Here is a 17,375-nt window from a genome sequence, read left to right as displayed (position 1 = left end):
AAATGAAGAAATGAAGAGAGATTTATGTACCTTTGAAGTTGTGGGTTCGATTAAGGAAGGAAAATCACAAAATGATCTGTGAAATCGTCGGATTCTTGAACTTCAATCTTTTTACAGCGACGACGGTTTAATTGAGAGAAAAATGGTAAATATTAGAGTTTTACTAATGAGGGGTATTCATAGGCAAAAAGGAAAAAATGGGGAAAATGTGACGTGTGTGACGGCTGTCAACCACATTTAAAATTTTAATAGGCTTTTTACATAAGGATGAAATGTCCACCACCAAAGACGCGCCCTCATAAAGGTGGATGGGTGGTGCTATGATCCATATGACCTTCTTCATTTTGCCCTGCACACAATGAGATTTAAGTGTATTTAGCAACCCAAGCAGTGTTGGGCACTTTCTTCTTGTTAACTGATTTAGCAGAAGTAGAATGAGTTGTTTCTGATAAAATAGAATTCATTGACTGTTGTGCATTTTCTCTATCTATTGTAGACCCAATTTTTTGTTTCTTTGAGGTCTACTCTCAGCTTGTGGCAACTTTTCATCACTTTCAAGTTGCAAGGGATGCAATCAAACTTGTCACAAAATGAGTAGGGATCATTTGCATCTGCTTCATTGTATTTGCAGGCTTCTTCAACTGGCTTGCTAACAACCTTTTTACAAAGGTGAGTTAGGTGATTCACAGGGCCATATTTCTCACATTTCTTTGTTGGAGCATCTGCAATATAAGAAAAATTGTTGCTTTTGTTTATTCCAATCTTCCTATTTCTATTTTTCTTCTTCTTTCTTGCATCTTTAATTTTTGTTTCCTTGACATGTGTCTTGGAACCTTGGTTGTCCATGAGCTTCTCTTCAACTTTGGTAGATTGAGTTGTTTCTGCATGTTTCTTCTCCTTGTCTTCATCAGCAATTTCTTGCTTTATAATCAACTCCTCTTCACTGAAATCTATTTCACATGCTTTGAACATAGGTGCGCCAACCTTTTTCAACATAGCTGGAACATCTTCATTTTCATTTGCTTTCCCTTTTCACCTACAGCTTTCTTCCTGTTGTTCAAGGCATCATAATCAAGACCAATAGTAATATTTGCACATGGATTGTTCTTCTCATGGTATTATCCAACCAACTCAGATGCATTCATGAAGGACTTTAACTTGACATCATTCTTTTCCAGCTTCTCCTTTAACACTGCTTCAATCTCACTTGCACATTTGAGCTTGTTCTTCATATATGCATTCTCCTGTCTCATAACTTCAAGCTCTACCAACAACAACTCAGTTTCTTGTTTCTCATTTCAAACTTCTCATTTATCTTTTTCATTCTTCTAACCTCTTCATTACCAGCAACCATACTTGTATGAATGTGAAACATTTATGTGCTCATCTTTTCTACAGTTTCCTTATATTGACTCACATTTAAATCAATGGTGGTAAGAGTTGGTACTTGTGATTTTGATAAGGATGACTCTCCTTGCTTCAAGCCCATTAGTGCATAATTTACAACTTCCTCGTCTTCATCATTATTAGAGTCATCCCAACTCTTTCCCTTTGCAATATAAGTTTTGTTTTGTTGTTTCCTCGGAAAAGCTTCATACTTTGCTTCCAATTCAAGATAAGCTTTGTCTTTCTTCGCTTTCTTGGATTTCCTGTATTCTGTAGCAAAATGGCCTAGCTCATTACAGTTGTAGCACCTTATTTTTGATATGTCAACATATCCAGTTTTGTAACCATTTTTACTATCAGATGTGTACTTCCCTTTTCCTTTCCAGCTATTATCTTTGTTGAATGATTGTCCTTTACCATTGAAGAATCTTGGCTTCTTTACTCTAATGTTAGAGAACTTTCTTGCCAGATAGGCCATTGACTGATCTAGCCCATCAAGTTCATCCAGGGTGTAGAACTCATCGTCTTCCAATTCCAGTATGACTTGTTCCTGAGAATCATTATTTCTTTGCTCACTTGTTAAGGCAACTGGAGTCTGGGATCTTGGTTCATCATTAGAGGTCTGGCTTTCATCGACAATTAGAGCACTTGAACCATCCATAGTATGCCCTTGACCAGCTCTTAATGATTTCCTTTGAATCATTTCTAATTCATATATTTTTAAGATTCCATATAGAACTTCCAGAGATATCCTGCTTAAGGCTCTCCCTTCTCTGATTGCAGACATTTTTTGTTCCAGATGATCAGGGAGTGTGAGCAAAAACTTCAAATTCACTTCTTCTGCTTCATAATATTTATCATGGAGCTACAAGTCATTTATCAGCTTTTTAAACCTTTCAAATACATCAGTGGTACTTTCCTTTGGCTTAGCCATAAGAACCTCATACTGTGAAATCGGTATCCTTCTTTGATTAGATCTAACTTCCTGAGTTCCTTCACAAAGTATTTTAATCTTTTCCCAGATCTGCTTAGCAGTGTCACAGTTGACAATGTTATGGTATATTATATTTTTAAGTGACTCTATCAATATCAGCTGCAAGCCACTATCTAGGGAAACTTTCTCTTTCTCAGGCTCAGTGTACTCAGAAGGGTCTTTAGGAGCATAATGAGATGGAATGACCATGTCTCCATCTGTAGATTCCTCAACCCTTACCATAGGAGTGAAAGGCTCATTTTTGAGAATCTGAATATATAATGGATTGGCCATCCTGATAAACAGCAACATTTTCTTCTTCCATAGAGTGTAGTTAGTTTTATCAAAAGTAGAGATTTTGATGCTACTGATTTTCTGTGTATTCATTCTTCCAAGATCTTGAATTTGTTTACTTTCAAATTTTGCTCTAATACCACTTGTTAAGTAAAGAATCACACACAGAGGGGGGTGAATGTGTTTTTATGTTTTTCTGCTTTTTCTTGAAGTGTTTATGGTTGTGAACAAAATAAATTTAAATCTTGTAATGAAATGTGTTAGTACTGAATTTAGACAGATAAAACAGTGAACACACATCTTTTAAAACTCACTTAATTTTATATTAAAATTAAGAATGTTTTGCTACAAAATTTCTAGGCTCTTTGTTGGTAAAGAGCTTAGCTTCTTCCTTGAGAGAATACAAGATTTTTCTGATCTAAATTGTTACAGGTTACAAAGCATCCAGTGTTTACTTTATAGATCAGTAAACACTGGTTGCATGCAACAACATGTATTAAACCCTATTTTTAGATAATCAAATCATTCTATCTATGGCTTAGTGTATCTTTGCTAATCTTGCACGCCTGTGACTTTACTTTGCCAGTTAATCTTGGTCTTTGATCTTGTACTCTTCAAACTGCTTTTTGCAGACTTGTCAATTCAACTGATTGAATTGTTTATTGATTGATAATCTTGGATATTGAACTGGTATGCACTTTATAATTTGAGATTTACCTCGAGATCTCCAGTTTGGTATATAGAGAACTTGACATCTCAATAAGTATATTGGCTTATCGAGATCTCTAATCACTCTACAGTTGCTTTGACTTAACAAAGTCTCTGTGTTCTCTATAAGAGAATTTGAATTGTCGAGATCTCTCATCTTCATGTATTCACTTTGGCTTATCGATATCTCTGAGTTCTCTAGTGACAAATAGACTTATCGATATCTCAGAGATCTCTAGTGACAAATAGACTTATAGATATCTCTCTAGTGATATTTTGACTTGTCGATATCTCAGAGATCTCTAGTGATATTTTAACTTATCGATATCTCTAGAGTTCTGTAGTGAAGAAATGACTTGTCGATATCTCCAATCTTCATGTCTTCAATTTGGCTTGTCGATATCTCTGAGTTCTCTAGTAGCTTTCCTGACTTCTCTATAATTCATTCTGGAGTTCTTGAGTGACTTCTCTATAACATTTAATCTGTGACTTGTAGAGATCTTGACTTAGAACATTTTTCTTAAAACAGATTTATTCAACTCTGAGCTTATTCATAATTCTTCTGAGGCATGATTTTCTTGATCTTCTTCCAGATAGAATTCTTAGACTTGATACTGTTTATAGAAAAAGACTTCAGTCTGCTCTATTTTCATTTTTACAGATTTAAGTATTACAATACAAAATGCAAACTTATATTACAATACAACTTACTTAGGGTTATCAATTTGACTTAGTCTTATTATTGTACAGGCATGTCTTGCACAATAGATTGCAATACAAGAGGAAGAGGGGGCATCTCATGAAATACAGAAGATGATTTGTGTACATGTTTGGGTCACAATACAGGGGAGAATGTGTGCATCGCACAAGGTGAGGACGCGTCCTGGGCTTGGAAGATGCATGTTTTTGGATTCACTTAGAGGATGGGGTTGTCCTCATCTAGGACAAGGTAGCGAGAGCAAACTCAAGATGGGTGCAAGCATGGAAGGAACAATGGAGAATTATTTTCACTAACATATTTGTTGTAGGTACTCTCTGAAGAATTCCCTCCTTGAGTCGGTCAAGGAGGGGGATGTCTACAGGGGTACTGCCTGATGATTGAAAGCCTACTCCTGTATATAACGGGTGTCCTTGTTGGGGCTGCGAGGTGAACATTAGTGTGTGTTTTGTGAGCTCTGTTCTTATATTCAACGAGTGTCCTCGTTGGAGAATTTTGGAGTCATCTTGCACTTTGCACCCAAGAGCTTGGGATCACATGTTCTACTATCTGGTTGGTTATCCTCATTCGGAGGACAGGGACTCGTCCGACATTGGGGGTGAACCGTGGCTATACTTGTGTTCGTAAATCAATGGAGAAAGCTGTAGCGGAGTGTTATCCTTGCGCAAGGAGATGCACTATTCGTGAATTCCTACAATTACGAACGAGTCTTGGACCTTCGCGTTTGGGCCTCATAGTTGAAAATTTCTAAAGCAAGCGGAAGATAGATTCTGAAAGGTGTTCTAACAGGCCCAGGAATAGGAAATCTAAGCCCATTAGATTTCTTGTTCCCGAAAAATTATGTCAGGCTATATATCTATATAAAGGGTACGTAGACACATTGAAAGGGGTAAGAAGTTGAGAGCTGATAAGGAGTCAATACTAACCCTAATCAATCTCAACCATCAATTAAGACACAAACACGAGACACCGCTTGATTTCCCGACAAATAACCACCGTCACATATCTTAATTCCGGCGAGAAATTTCAAACTTTGTTGTTACGAGATTCCTCCGTCAAACAACTATCACCTGAAGATTACAGAGGTTGCAAGGAACATTATCAGGTTAGACCAAAGCAAGGATCCGAGTAAAATTTGGAATTTTAAGGTCCAGCATCTAGTTTTACTATACACCCTGCAACCAAATTCAGGGCTACTAATTTTTTTTCTAGCAACCAAATTCACGGCTACTAATTTTTTTTCTAGAACCACCAGTAATAATTTAAAAACGGATAGCAACAGAAAGGTGCATACTAACCAAGGCACAAAATACATGTGATATGGTATAGACTGAAAAGAACCAAGTAAACAAGGTCAGGTCTACACCCATAATTCCAGGCACTTCACCCTGGTTCATCACCGATATCTTGGGAAAAACAGAATATCAATCGCCAGCAGAAGTAACAACTACACGATAGGGGAAGAAAGTTGAAATCACATGTATTGTTAGTCTTTTGCGAACTGAATGTATATATAGTCTGGGCTAGTATTAGACTCAAGTGCAGACAGTGCAGTACACATAAATTTCTTGATTTAAGCGTCTGTCGAAGAACCACAAATTATTCAATCAGAAAAGAAAAGACTGTAGAATAATAAGGCCATTCAATCTGGAATTGCTAAAGTCTTCTAAAACAGATATTAGTGTATATGAATGTTCAGTTGATATTGCTATCAAATAAAAGTAACATTTTAATATATTGTATCTGATTTGCTAGTTTCTGTACACTAATAAAAAATATGCAGCACACGAACAAATAGTCTGTTTATTAGTTATCAAGAGTTCAAAATTGCATGTATTTTTTATATCTCAAAAGACTTCCAAATGAACATACAGTACAAAAGTCACGTTCAAAAAGAGAAAAAAAAAAGAAGTTTCTGTAAAAGAGAACACAATGTTACACAAAAGTATCTTCATATATCCGGATGTTCCAAACATTTGTTAAGAGATTTGCAGCAAAATAAAGATTTGCAGGATAATAAATCTTGCAAAATACAGAACATTCTGGAAATATATTTTCAAATTAACAAGAATGTCATCCCAGATCAACTTTTTTTCTCTGTAAATCAAATTTGAACTAGATACTTGGTCCTGAGGTCAAGACTTTTCATCACTTCAGTAGCTCCTTCCCCAGTAGCTCCACTTTTTTGCTAGCTTACCCGAGGCAAAGCAAAGAGTGCCTGCAGTAAAAAATTTGCAGTAATGTAATACATACATGTGTCAATGCAACAACTTGAATTTCTGTCTACAAATCTTTTAAAACAGTTTCTGACTCCAAAATAAGAGCATCCGTGAAATTTAAAACAAGAAAACATCCTTAACAAAGGATGTAGGATAAAAGAGTTTACAAAACTTGTCATAGGCCATATCTAGATTTTTTGTACTCTTCATTAGTAATTTATAACTTTTGCCATTGACTATGCATCTTTGTTAAATGCAATAATTTTTCTTGTGTACTTACTAATCTGCGTGGTTATTCAGAATAAACATGAAATCTACAAAAAATTTATGATGAGGGTCATAAAAATAAAAGCTTTAGTCCTTTTAGTTCCAAGTATAATATTAATATAATATCAAAGTAATATATAAAAAAAGTCCTTTTTGTATATGGCGGCGAAATTCAACAGAGATAAAAGGTCTCTGATCAGCCTTAATTATGTGTGATGCTAGCAGATATCACAAAAATAATAAGAATTGAGATAAACAAGTGGAATAAGAACACATTATAATAAAAATACCAAAGACAACACTAACCTGAGGGAATATCAGGCTGATCAAGTGGAGAGCACAGTGTTTTGGCAGCTCCCATCTCACCCTTTGTTCGGGTTTTAACATCTTTTTCTACTTCCTGCACAAAATACGGAAAAACAAACAGAATATTAAAATAAAGACATCACACGGATACTTGTATTTGCTAAATTAATATACCTGTCGTAAAAATGAAAGTACAAGAGAAGATCAAGTATTTGGCATATAACCAATAACGTCTGCTTTAAGACATTAATGCTGATTGAGAAGGTAAATCTTATAGAAAAAGAGCTCGGATGTCAAAATCACCATAATCTCAAGCATATCTATGTATTCCAGAATTCTTTGTAGAAAGCACTATTTACCTCTTCATCACACCAAGGAGCTAGGATCATTTTCTTTTTGCCTAGTGCTTCAATAAATTGATCCCAAGTCGCCACTTTCTCAATACAAGCATCTCGTTTTTCCTTTGCAGAATCAAATAAACTTTTTTGAATATCATCTAGCAAGTCCTTGACTTGCTCCGCCAAACTGGCCATGGGAATGTCCACCTTCTTAAAGTTGTCGCGTCGAACAGCGCGCACCTATCAAGAAACTATATTAATATATTCACACTTGTTTTGCATTTATGCTTGAGTATTTGTAACATTACAATGCACTAACAGGTTAAAAAGAACCCAGCTGCTAATAAGAAATTTAGCAATAAGATTTTTTCAAGAACTGCGATCGATTTCCCAAAAGTAACAATTTAGAACAGATTTACATGAGCACTAGGATCTATAGTCTCTGTCTGACACAAAAGATTAGAGTAGCTCCCTCTTAAAAAATTGAGCTCTTAAAATACTGATATGCACCAACATGTTCAACAGAACCTGATACCTTTAAAACAAATTATAGGCATTAGAAATACTACATTTAATTTCTTAACAGACTGATATATGTCAATCCACAGAAGTGAGAGTTCTTAAGAAATTCCAAGACCAGGATTCTTGTAGCCTAACATACCCATGGAAGATAACAGTAGCTCTTCTAACTTTAATTCAAAAACTTAACTAATGATAAGCATCACCTAACGACTAACACGGTCCTTAGTCATGTTAATAAGAATGAATAGAAAACTTATCGGATATGAACTTGGCAATAGCATAAATGAGGAACAGTAGTGCCTTCAAATCATCAAAAGAACACCTTTAATTTCAGAAAAACTTGCCTGATTATTAGCCAAATCTTTTGGTCCAATTTCAATCCTCAAAGGAACACCTTTCATTTCCCAATGTGAGTACTTCCAGCCAGGTGAATAATTATCTCTAAGATCAGCTTTGGCCCGTAAACCAGCTTTAGTCAATGTCTTCACGGCATCAGAACAGGCATCTAAAATGGCTTGTGTGTCTGCATCTTTGTAGGGCACTGGAACCACTATGACTTGGGATGAGGCCACTTTAGGAGGCAACACCAGTCCTTTGTCATCCCCGTGAACCATCACCATAACCCCAATCTATATAAAAGCAGTGGACAATAATTTAGAATATATATTATATATTTAACATGAAACATGAGGTGGAATGGTGGATTACGATTTACGATTAAAAAAAGGTATTCTAGGTCAATTACTTTTTTAAAAGGTATGTGAGCAAAAATTTTGGTAAGTACGTGAACTATTCATAAGGCAAAAAACTGCAGGATATGGACAGCATTTTAACAAAAAAAAAAAGCTAAGTTCCTACATGTATAGAGAAATACAAGGACTCAACAGGAGCTAAGAAAAATTACTGTTCGGGTGGAGTATCCCCATGAGTTCTGCCAGACCATGCGTTTATTGCCCTTCTCATCCTCGAATTTTATATCGAACATGTTCGCAAAATTTTGACCAAGGCAGTGAGAAGTGGCTCCTTGTATACCCCGGCCCGTATTAGGGATAAAAGCCTATGATTCAAAAGTTACAGAACATGCCACAATAGAGAATCAAATGTATCTACTTACTATATGAAAATGTAAGACAAGGCAGCTTTTGCCGCAAAAGCCACATCTTTTACCTCCACAGATGTTGTGTAAAGGCCACCAGCAAACTTCTCCATTTCACTCTTTTTACCTTTCACAACTGGTATTGCCAAGTACTCTTCGTATATCCTTCTATATAATTCCAGTATCTCAAGTACCTATAACAATGATGAAATTAAACTGATAAGATAAATCCAGATGCACAATCGGTGATTCCAAAATGCATCTGCAGTCAAGAAAAAACTTAATCTAGAACTTATAAATCGAAGCATTGAAGCAGAGGAGAGTCAAACTCAAAATCAACTCCAAAAAATCTTTAAAAGTATATAACAGCGGGAATATGCATTTAACCTTAACCTTATGCGGTAAGGGTAAAGAGACACAAAATGCAAGAACTTTAACTAATCTGGACAACACAGTACCTCAACATCAGCTTCTTCCTTTGTTGCAAATGCCGTGTGACCTTCTTGCCAGTGGAACTCTCGACTCCTACAGTCAGAATAGGAAGAAAAAGAAAGGAAATGTTAAGAGAATATAATTATCACTTGAAACGATTAGATGAGAGGTATTTTGGACATGTTTACCTAATATTATTTATCTAACTTTTACAGAGATATATTATGATCAGGCTTGTCTGCCTCCTTGCATTATCATACAAGTCACTTTTCTAAGTCAACAAGAGGAACTAATATAGTTCACTTACAAGACAATGACAAATATAATTTTGCCTGATTTTTCCGACCCTAAGAAGTGATATTAAATGAAAAAACAACCAACTCGGAGCTCCAAAACTTTTGTGTTGACCTGAGCATGTCATCTTAAGTTATAAAATACTAAATGGGGAAGATAAATATGTTGAACTAACCTTATTTTTTCTGCTCTAAAAGAACTATTGTATATTTTCTCTAATCATCTTCCCCAATGGAAGATTGATACTGAGATTGCATTTTAGATCCACAGTGCTTGTTAATAAATCAACAGTAGTAGAAACTAAAGGTGCCAATAGTGGCATAGTTCTCCAAAAACGATTCTAAGGTAAAAATAAAGTTTAGGGCGTGCAAGTATACTTTATTCCCATTCGATATATCACCCATGGCAAATGAAAACTATAGTACAAGAAGAAAACCTGATAAATGGAGTAGGATTGCTGAACTCCCAACGGACAACATTGTTCCACTGATTCAGCTTCAGAGGCAAGTCCCGGTGTCCTCTTATCCACTTTGGGAAATATGGATACATGACTGTTTCACTGGTCGGGCGAATTGCAATTGGTATCTCTAGGTCAGATTCTCCAGATTTTGTAACCCATGCAACCTAACAAGTAAAACAGTCTGAAAGGTAAGTGCATAATACCTCTTAACTACTTTACAGGGTAAGAAAGTGCATAGAAGTACAATGTAGACACATAATACAATAAGGAAAAATCAATGTTCAGCCACCTAATGACTAAGCAACTACACTGTGAAAATCAGAAAAACTAATTCACTACTCACCTCTGGAGCAAAACCCTCGATATGATCTGTTTCACGTTGCAGTGCAGCAGGAGATACGAAGAGTGGGAAAGAGCAATCCTCGATCTCCATCTTATCAATCTCTTTTTCAAAAAATTCCTTACATTAAGATAAAATAAGAAAATAATTAGGCGCCCTGGTAGTGGGGAATAACGACAAAGGAAGATTTACAGCTAAAATTTATCTCGAGCTCAACACAAAAAGATGATACTACATCTTAGTATAAAACAACTGTACAGCAAATTTTTCAAGCCTGGAAACAGAAATAATTACACACTTTCATGAGCTTCCAGATTTTCCAGGCCCATGGCCTTATGATGTAGCACCCTGAAATATCATAGTACTCAATCATTTCAGCGCTAACAACCACCTGAAAGGATTAATTAAGAACCAAAGGGTAAGATAAGGCTCTTCATTCCAAAGAATGGGTAAAATTAATCATAATTGATCATATAGGACTCACATATTCGAAGTTTAGCAAGAAGAAAATAAATGATAGCCATTTAGTAGAGATGTTTCAGATTCAAAACTATATATTTGCTACTAGCCTTTACAAATAATTCATAGTGTATGTGATGTTTGACAACTATAAGGAAACCTCGAAAGAAACATGTAAGTATTACCTGGGAGTACCATTCACCAAAGTTTTCATCCTTTTTGAAGGACAGACCAAGTCCAGTTTCCTTCTTGACTTCCTTCTTCTTACCACCTAACCATTACACATTTGTAACCCACACACATCATATATTGAAAACCAGAGACTATAACAGTGCATAAAACATGAAATCTTTATAATTACAAATTAATAAAACAAACGCAAACTAACCTCCACCTCCACCCTTGGCGTTAGGTTTCTTCTTAGCTTCATTGGTAGCCATTTCCTCCAATACTAATTGCAGTTGCTAACACAAAATTCTGACTAAATTAATACTGATACAACTAAACCATTGAATAAAAAAAAGTTCATGTACCTTACATATATGCATATGCTAATATATTAACCAAAATATAAACTCACATCCTAGCTAATCATAATATAACTTAGTTTAATGTACCAAACAAAATCCACCATTAAGAAAGTATAAGTGGTTTGGGATATATAATTGTGCGGTGTTGATGGAATCAATGTAGTGGGAGAACTGTAGGTACACTTTTTACTTTTTAGATGCGGGCAAGCACAAATCAGAGAGGAATAACTGAAGAAACATGGAAGATTGAAGATGTGGATTTTAATGGTCATGGGTTGACATATAATTGTTTTGTGCCTCCTGAAGCAGTGGGAGATTCCGAACTTTAAAATATTAGGTCTAAAAAATATTCCTAAAACTGATCTTCAATTAAAAAAACTACTAGCTTTGATTCGGCCGAGACTTATTAGTAAAACTTGACCGAGTTTCGGAAGTTGGTCGGGCCGAAATTTAGGTTTGTCTCTCACTGGTTTCCCCTTTAGAAAGGATTAAGCGAGTAACGATGAGATAGGAGACTGATTTTTCTAATTTATCAATTGTTCAAGCGTTTTCCTTGCTTGTAAATTAACAGATTAGTATGAATTGATTTTTATTGACACAAGATTGTCTTTTGCCTCTTGACAAAGCAATGGCAGATCTAAAACTCTGACTTCATTAGCACAAACGATAATCAAAGTTTTCCTCCTAAAGATAGAGGAGATCAAAGTTAAAGCTTGCAAATTGGAATTTACTCGTTTAATAAAAAATTAATACTCCTTGCAAACAGTGTTAATGACACACAAAGGGGCAGAAGGCTTAAAAGCTATAACCAAGTAAACAGCATGCCAAACAAATTATGAACTTTCTAACCTCAGATTTTTTAACAATTAAGGACCGTAAAAGGAATGTAATGTCAAAAAGAAAAGTAGGGGAAATGTAGTTAAGCTGGTTCAGCTTGAATTCGGGCACAAGGCACAAATGTAATCAGAAATTAGTGAAGTCCAGGGTTCCTAGTTCACAAAATTTCTTGTGCAGGTTAAAAAAGGGCTGCAGCTGTCCGCCTTTAGTCGGATTGAGAGCTCCAAAAATCTAAAGCACATTTACAGACAGTACTTTGAACAAATGTATTTACATCTAATGACAAACTAATTAATCCTCCACAACCTGAATCTCTCCCGTCATGATTCTGTTGCTAACAACATTAAATCCCATAACTGCTAAACTTACCTTCTTCCCTTTCTTTCCTTCTTACCTTTACACTTTACAGGAGCACCAGCTAATTCACTGATCGTATAATTTTTTAATCAAATTATATTTAATTATATTTTAATTGTTTAAGCAAAACAATTAAATAAATAGTGATAGTCTATATTAAATTATATTTTATTAGTCAACTCAACTAAATCAATTTAGTGATAATTATATGTCTGTCCTATCATCATTATCTCTTCTTTCTCAAGCTCCTGGGTTTTGAACCAAGTTAGGTATTACTTGGCCGTAAGATTTCTAGCTCTGCTTTTAACTGACTGGCCAGATTACTTCTTTGTCCAAACTCTACCAAATATAATGAAGCGGGCTTATGTGCTGCGTTGCTTACTTAAGCGAGGTCACACTGTGCTTCAGCTCACCTAGCTCATAAGCACAACTTTGAAAACTATGTTGTAGCTTGTGGACAGCAGTAACTACGGTAGAAATCAGTCCATAGTCTTAAAAATCAGTCCATATTCAATGGCCCTAATATAAACATATAGAAAACTGCTCCTCAACTCACAAATACGTTACAGGTCAACCTAACGGTCAAACATTTGATACATGAATAAAAAATAACTCTACTCAAGCCCTAACAAAACATATAACATATGTATAAAGCAAACAACAAATCCAAGTACAAGTAACTATTTAATCAAATCTGGAAAATACGATACGATTCCTCTAAATTGAAACACAAGAAACAAGAAAGGGGGCTTACAATATATACATGGACATACATTGAAAGAGAGATAAAATGAAGTAGTTTAATCAAAGGAATTGATGTAGTAATATAGTGATAAAACATATAAATCGATGTATACCTGCTGTGTCTGAAGATGAATTAGGTGGGCAATTAGAGCCGCCAATGATGAGAAGCGCCGATAGGGAAGGGGGTATAATGCTTGTCCTGTATGTCAACTGTGTGTGTGTTTATTCGCCACTAAACCCTAGTGCCTGCTATCTACAGTCTCTAGACCCAAAATATAACTATTTTTTTTATTTATTTATAATACAAATTATGGTTGCACAAAATAATTGATTAAATTTCTTGACCTAGATATTAAAGGAAATTTATGAAAAATATTTATCTTTTCAGACTTATTTTAAAAATTTACAATTATGAGTTTACAGATAATATTGCCCGAACTTTATTAATATTAACATTTTTTGCTTATTAAATGAAATGTTCCATGAAATTTCTATGTTAGTTATATATTTATGCAATATTGCACCTGCAAGTGTTGTATTTCATGTTATATAAGATTGTATAGTATTTTTTAAAATAATTTATGTAGAATCCCAATATAAATTTTTAAAGACAAATAATAATTTTTAATTATATACATATCCTCTTTTCGATATAACTTAACAAAGTATTTAATCTAATTTAATATTCATCACCATGTTTCATTTTTATTAGTTGTTTTACTTATTAAATTTTATATTATATTTTTTAATAACGCGTATTATATATCATAATAAGCTAGATAATAATTTAATTCCTTTATAATAAATTTTAAATTAAACTATTTTTTCCTTTATTATTTTATATGAAAGAAAAGTTGGTAAGCAATTATTATGCTTGCAATGAAAAGTTGATAAGCAATTCATTTGCTCTGCTCAAATGTTGTGGAACGCATAGAATTCTTTTCCATTTTTGTTGAATTGGCATTTTCATGCCAGCTTTGTAAATTTGAAATTTGAAAACTTTTAAAAACGTCACATTTTTAAAATTTTATTTTGATACATAAGAGGCCAGCAATGATTTTATTATATTTCAGTGTCACCAAAGTCAAAACAAGTATGATTCCAGAGCTTAAAACCACCAACATTCACCCATTCAGTACTGACCAATATTAAACATGTTTCACTTTTTTCATTAACTAAATCACTGTCGAGTAATGTTGTGGGACAAAATTTTGGCCTGAAAAAATTGGAAGATTGTGGGCACTTCTTCATTGTTAAAGATTGAAAGGAGTTGTAGCAGAATCACCAACTACTTGAGCTTGAATCCATTAAAAGAATTACTAAGGGGTGTTTAGTTGATAGTTAATTTGTCCAATTAACGGGAATCGGAACATTAAATTCAAGTGTTTTAACAATTTAGTGGTAGCAAACGTGAACTCCATTCACTGGGTAAATCAAACACATTTATGGGTTTCCATTTTATTCTCATTCTCATTCCCGATTCTCATTCCTACGATGTATCCAAATCTCCTAAGTGCCCGTTTGGTAAAATTGTATTTCATTTGAAGTTCTAGATTTGATCAAATAACATGTTTGGATGAGTAAAATAATTTGGATTTGGATTTCATTTGAAATTCAAAACATTCAAATTTTAGTGCAAATATGAGAATTTGAAATGACAACTCAAATCATGTATTCAAATGAAATGCTTGTTTCCGAACAAGGCATAAGTGTTTTCGCATACACAACACTTGGACATTTGCCAATGCACTTGCATCCAAGAAACTCCATCTTCCAAGATGCAATAATAACAGTGGTATAAGAACATAAAGCAAACAGATCCATGAGTCCCGTATGCATCAAAGAGAAGACAATCTGGGAAAGCATTCATATTTAATCTCCGTATTATATCTCGTGTAACAAGCCGGCCCTTCATAACTAGCCAAAGCAAAATTGCACATTTAGGAATCGCGAAACTATGCCAAATCATATGAGTCCAGGGAGAAGGATTTGCATTAACAGGTCGTAAAGATTGTCAAATTATAGCCAATGAAACATTTAAACCATTGTAGCCGTTTCAAAGAATACTATCTTCTCTATACAAGTTTACACCAGAGCACAAAAATTGCAACTCTATAGCAAGCAAATGTTGCATATGATCATTTTGCTGGATTAAAATTCCAATGTCGACCGTCAACAAGGATAGAACGAACCTTAGCAAGGTCAGTGGATACCATTGTGTAAATAATGTCCTTAGGAAAGTGATGAAGGACCGACTTATCGTTTAGCCATGGATCACGTCACAATAGAACTCAAACGACATGCCCACCTGGTAAGTATGAAATGAAATGAACGGCTTCCTCTCGGGCATAAAATATATTCCTGAGGCTCCAGGGACATTTCGAAGGTATTTGCATAGTACAGAAGGCTTTATTGCGAAGAATGCATGAATGAAGCCATTCTATCCAGAGAGATTCTTTCAGATTAACAATACGCCACAATTGATGTAAAACTGCACATTGGTTCCAAACAAACAGGTCCTTGAAGCCCAGGCCTCCCTCAGATTTAGGCAAACAACATTCCGCCCAAACGACCTTGAAAATACAACGGCCTGATACAGTACCACTCCAAACAAAATGTGAAAACTTGCTCCACGGTTGTTGTAGAACACTTTTGGGCAGAAAATTGTGAGAAGCCGTTGATTTGCAGATTTCTGATGATGACCTAATTTAAGATGTATGTAGAGAATGCAGATTATGGGACTTAATTGTTGTAAGTGATAGGGTTTGGTGTAATTCTATTTGACTGGGTAAACAAACGTATCTCCAAAACAAACTCTATCTTGATAAATCTATTTGAACTATTCTAATCTTATCATTTCTAAGGTTTATCTTTTACAACCAACTGACGGGTTGTTTTACAAAAACTTATTCAAATATTTCCAAACAAATAGATTATCCAATCTTATCTCTTCTTTGTTTTGAAAATCAAACTCGTTAGATTTGTGTGTATAAATACACATTTTGTTTTTCAAATTCAACAAGAGTGCTTATTCCACGTTCTATCTTTATTCTCTGAAAAACTCTTCTTATTTCATTCTCTTGAATATTCTATCAAAGAAAAGACACATCTCATGTTTTCAGATTACACAAAATGATTCCATATTCTATCTTTATAATCTGAAACACCATTCTTGTTTTATATCTCTTGAATATCCAGTCAAACAAGAAGCCTAGTTTGAGTTGTAATATTTCATTGTTATCTATTGCGTGTATTCATATCAACTTTGTGCCGGGTTGTGGCAAACTTGATTCCAAAGTATAGCAAGGTAGCTAGAAGGCTAAAGAATAGCAGTGGGATAGGTAGCAAGTTAGCTTGGGAAAGGGTTTCTTTCAGGTGCTATATTTGTAATCAAGGAAGAGATTGTAAGTTCTTTTATTAAAGTTGATATAATACATTCTCTATGCTAGTTGGCATGGGGACTTGGATGTAGGCCATAGACTAGGTGTAGGGGCCGAACCAAGTGAAAACTCTTGGTGTTCTGCATTGATTTATTTCTTTATTATTGTATTTTTATTTCAGTAATTTATTTTCTGCAGAGTAATTGAGACTGTCTCATTGCCTGTCTCATTCGTAAAGGGTCTGTCCCATTTACATAAGAGACCGTCTCATTTGCCATATCAGTTAGATAATTGTTTATATCGTTTGGGCCTTTAAATTTCATTTGGTATCAGAGTAGGTGCATTTAATTCTCTTTTTAGTGTTTATTTTGCTAGCGATCCATGGCTCAACCAGATAGGTATTCAAACAATTATCCACCACTGCTTCATGGTGCTGAAAACTACAATGACTGGAAGTTCCGGATGAAAATCTTTCTCCAGCGTGATGCATTCGAATGGGATGCTGTAGAAAATGGTTTTACAACTCCTATGAAAGATGGGAAGCCAAAATCCCTCAAGGATCTCTCTCCTGAGGAAGTGAATGCAATGAACTCCAATGCTAAAGCTATTAACTCACTTCTCAATGGCATGGTAGCTACAGAATTAAGAAAAGTATCAACATGTACTACTGCCAAACAGATCTGGGATACGATCAAAGTCAGCCTGAAGGCACGTC

The 17,375-nt window shown here is 34.9% G+C and overlaps 1 protein-coding gene across 1 annotated transcript; it reads right to left on the bottom strand.

The window, feature by feature from the left end:
• Positions 1-6,014: 6,014 nt before the first annotated feature.
• On the bottom strand, positions 6,015-13,551 carry LOC141683583 (proline--tRNA ligase, cytoplasmic). Its single transcript, XM_074488326.1, has 13 exons — positions 13,394-13,551; positions 11,201-11,276; positions 10,998-11,083; positions 10,652-10,744; positions 10,357-10,473; positions 9,990-10,177; positions 9,286-9,352; positions 8,899-9,021; positions 8,636-8,788; positions 8,076-8,360; positions 7,231-7,449; positions 6,872-6,965; positions 6,015-6,297 (listed from the first exon to the last, which is right to left on the bottom strand). Exons 2-13 carry the CDS (start codon positions 11,250-11,252, stop codon positions 6,233-6,235), a joined length of 1,542 nt encoding a protein of 513 aa, XP_074344427.1. The 5' UTR covers positions 11,253-11,276; positions 13,394-13,551; the 3' UTR covers positions 6,015-6,232.
• Between the last annotated feature and the right edge of the window lie 3,824 nt (positions 13,552-17,375).

The sequence above is a fragment of the Apium graveolens genome, chromosome 9, assembly GCF_009905375.1.
Source record: "Apium graveolens cultivar Ventura chromosome 9, ASM990537v1, whole genome shotgun sequence".
In the NCBI taxonomy this organism is placed as follows: domain Eukaryota; kingdom Viridiplantae; phylum Streptophyta; class Magnoliopsida; order Apiales; family Apiaceae; genus Apium; species Apium graveolens.
This window is presented reverse-complemented; position numbering and strand designations above follow the sequence as displayed.

Bases quoted from the DNA above. Each gene is read 5' to 3' on its own strand.
- LOC141683583 (XM_074488326.1), bottom strand. From the start codon at position 11,252: ATGGCTACCAATGAAGCTAAGAAGAAACCTAACGCCAAGGGTGGAGGT. The intron at 11,084-11,200 runs GTTAGTTTGCGT...TGTAATGGTTAG, and splicing joins CGCCAAGGGTGGAGGTGGAG to GTGGTAAGAAGAAGGAAGTC. The intron at 10,745-10,997 runs GTAATACTTACA...TAATCCTTTCAG, and splicing joins TTGGTGAATGGTACTCCCAG to GTGGTTGTTAGCGCTGAAAT.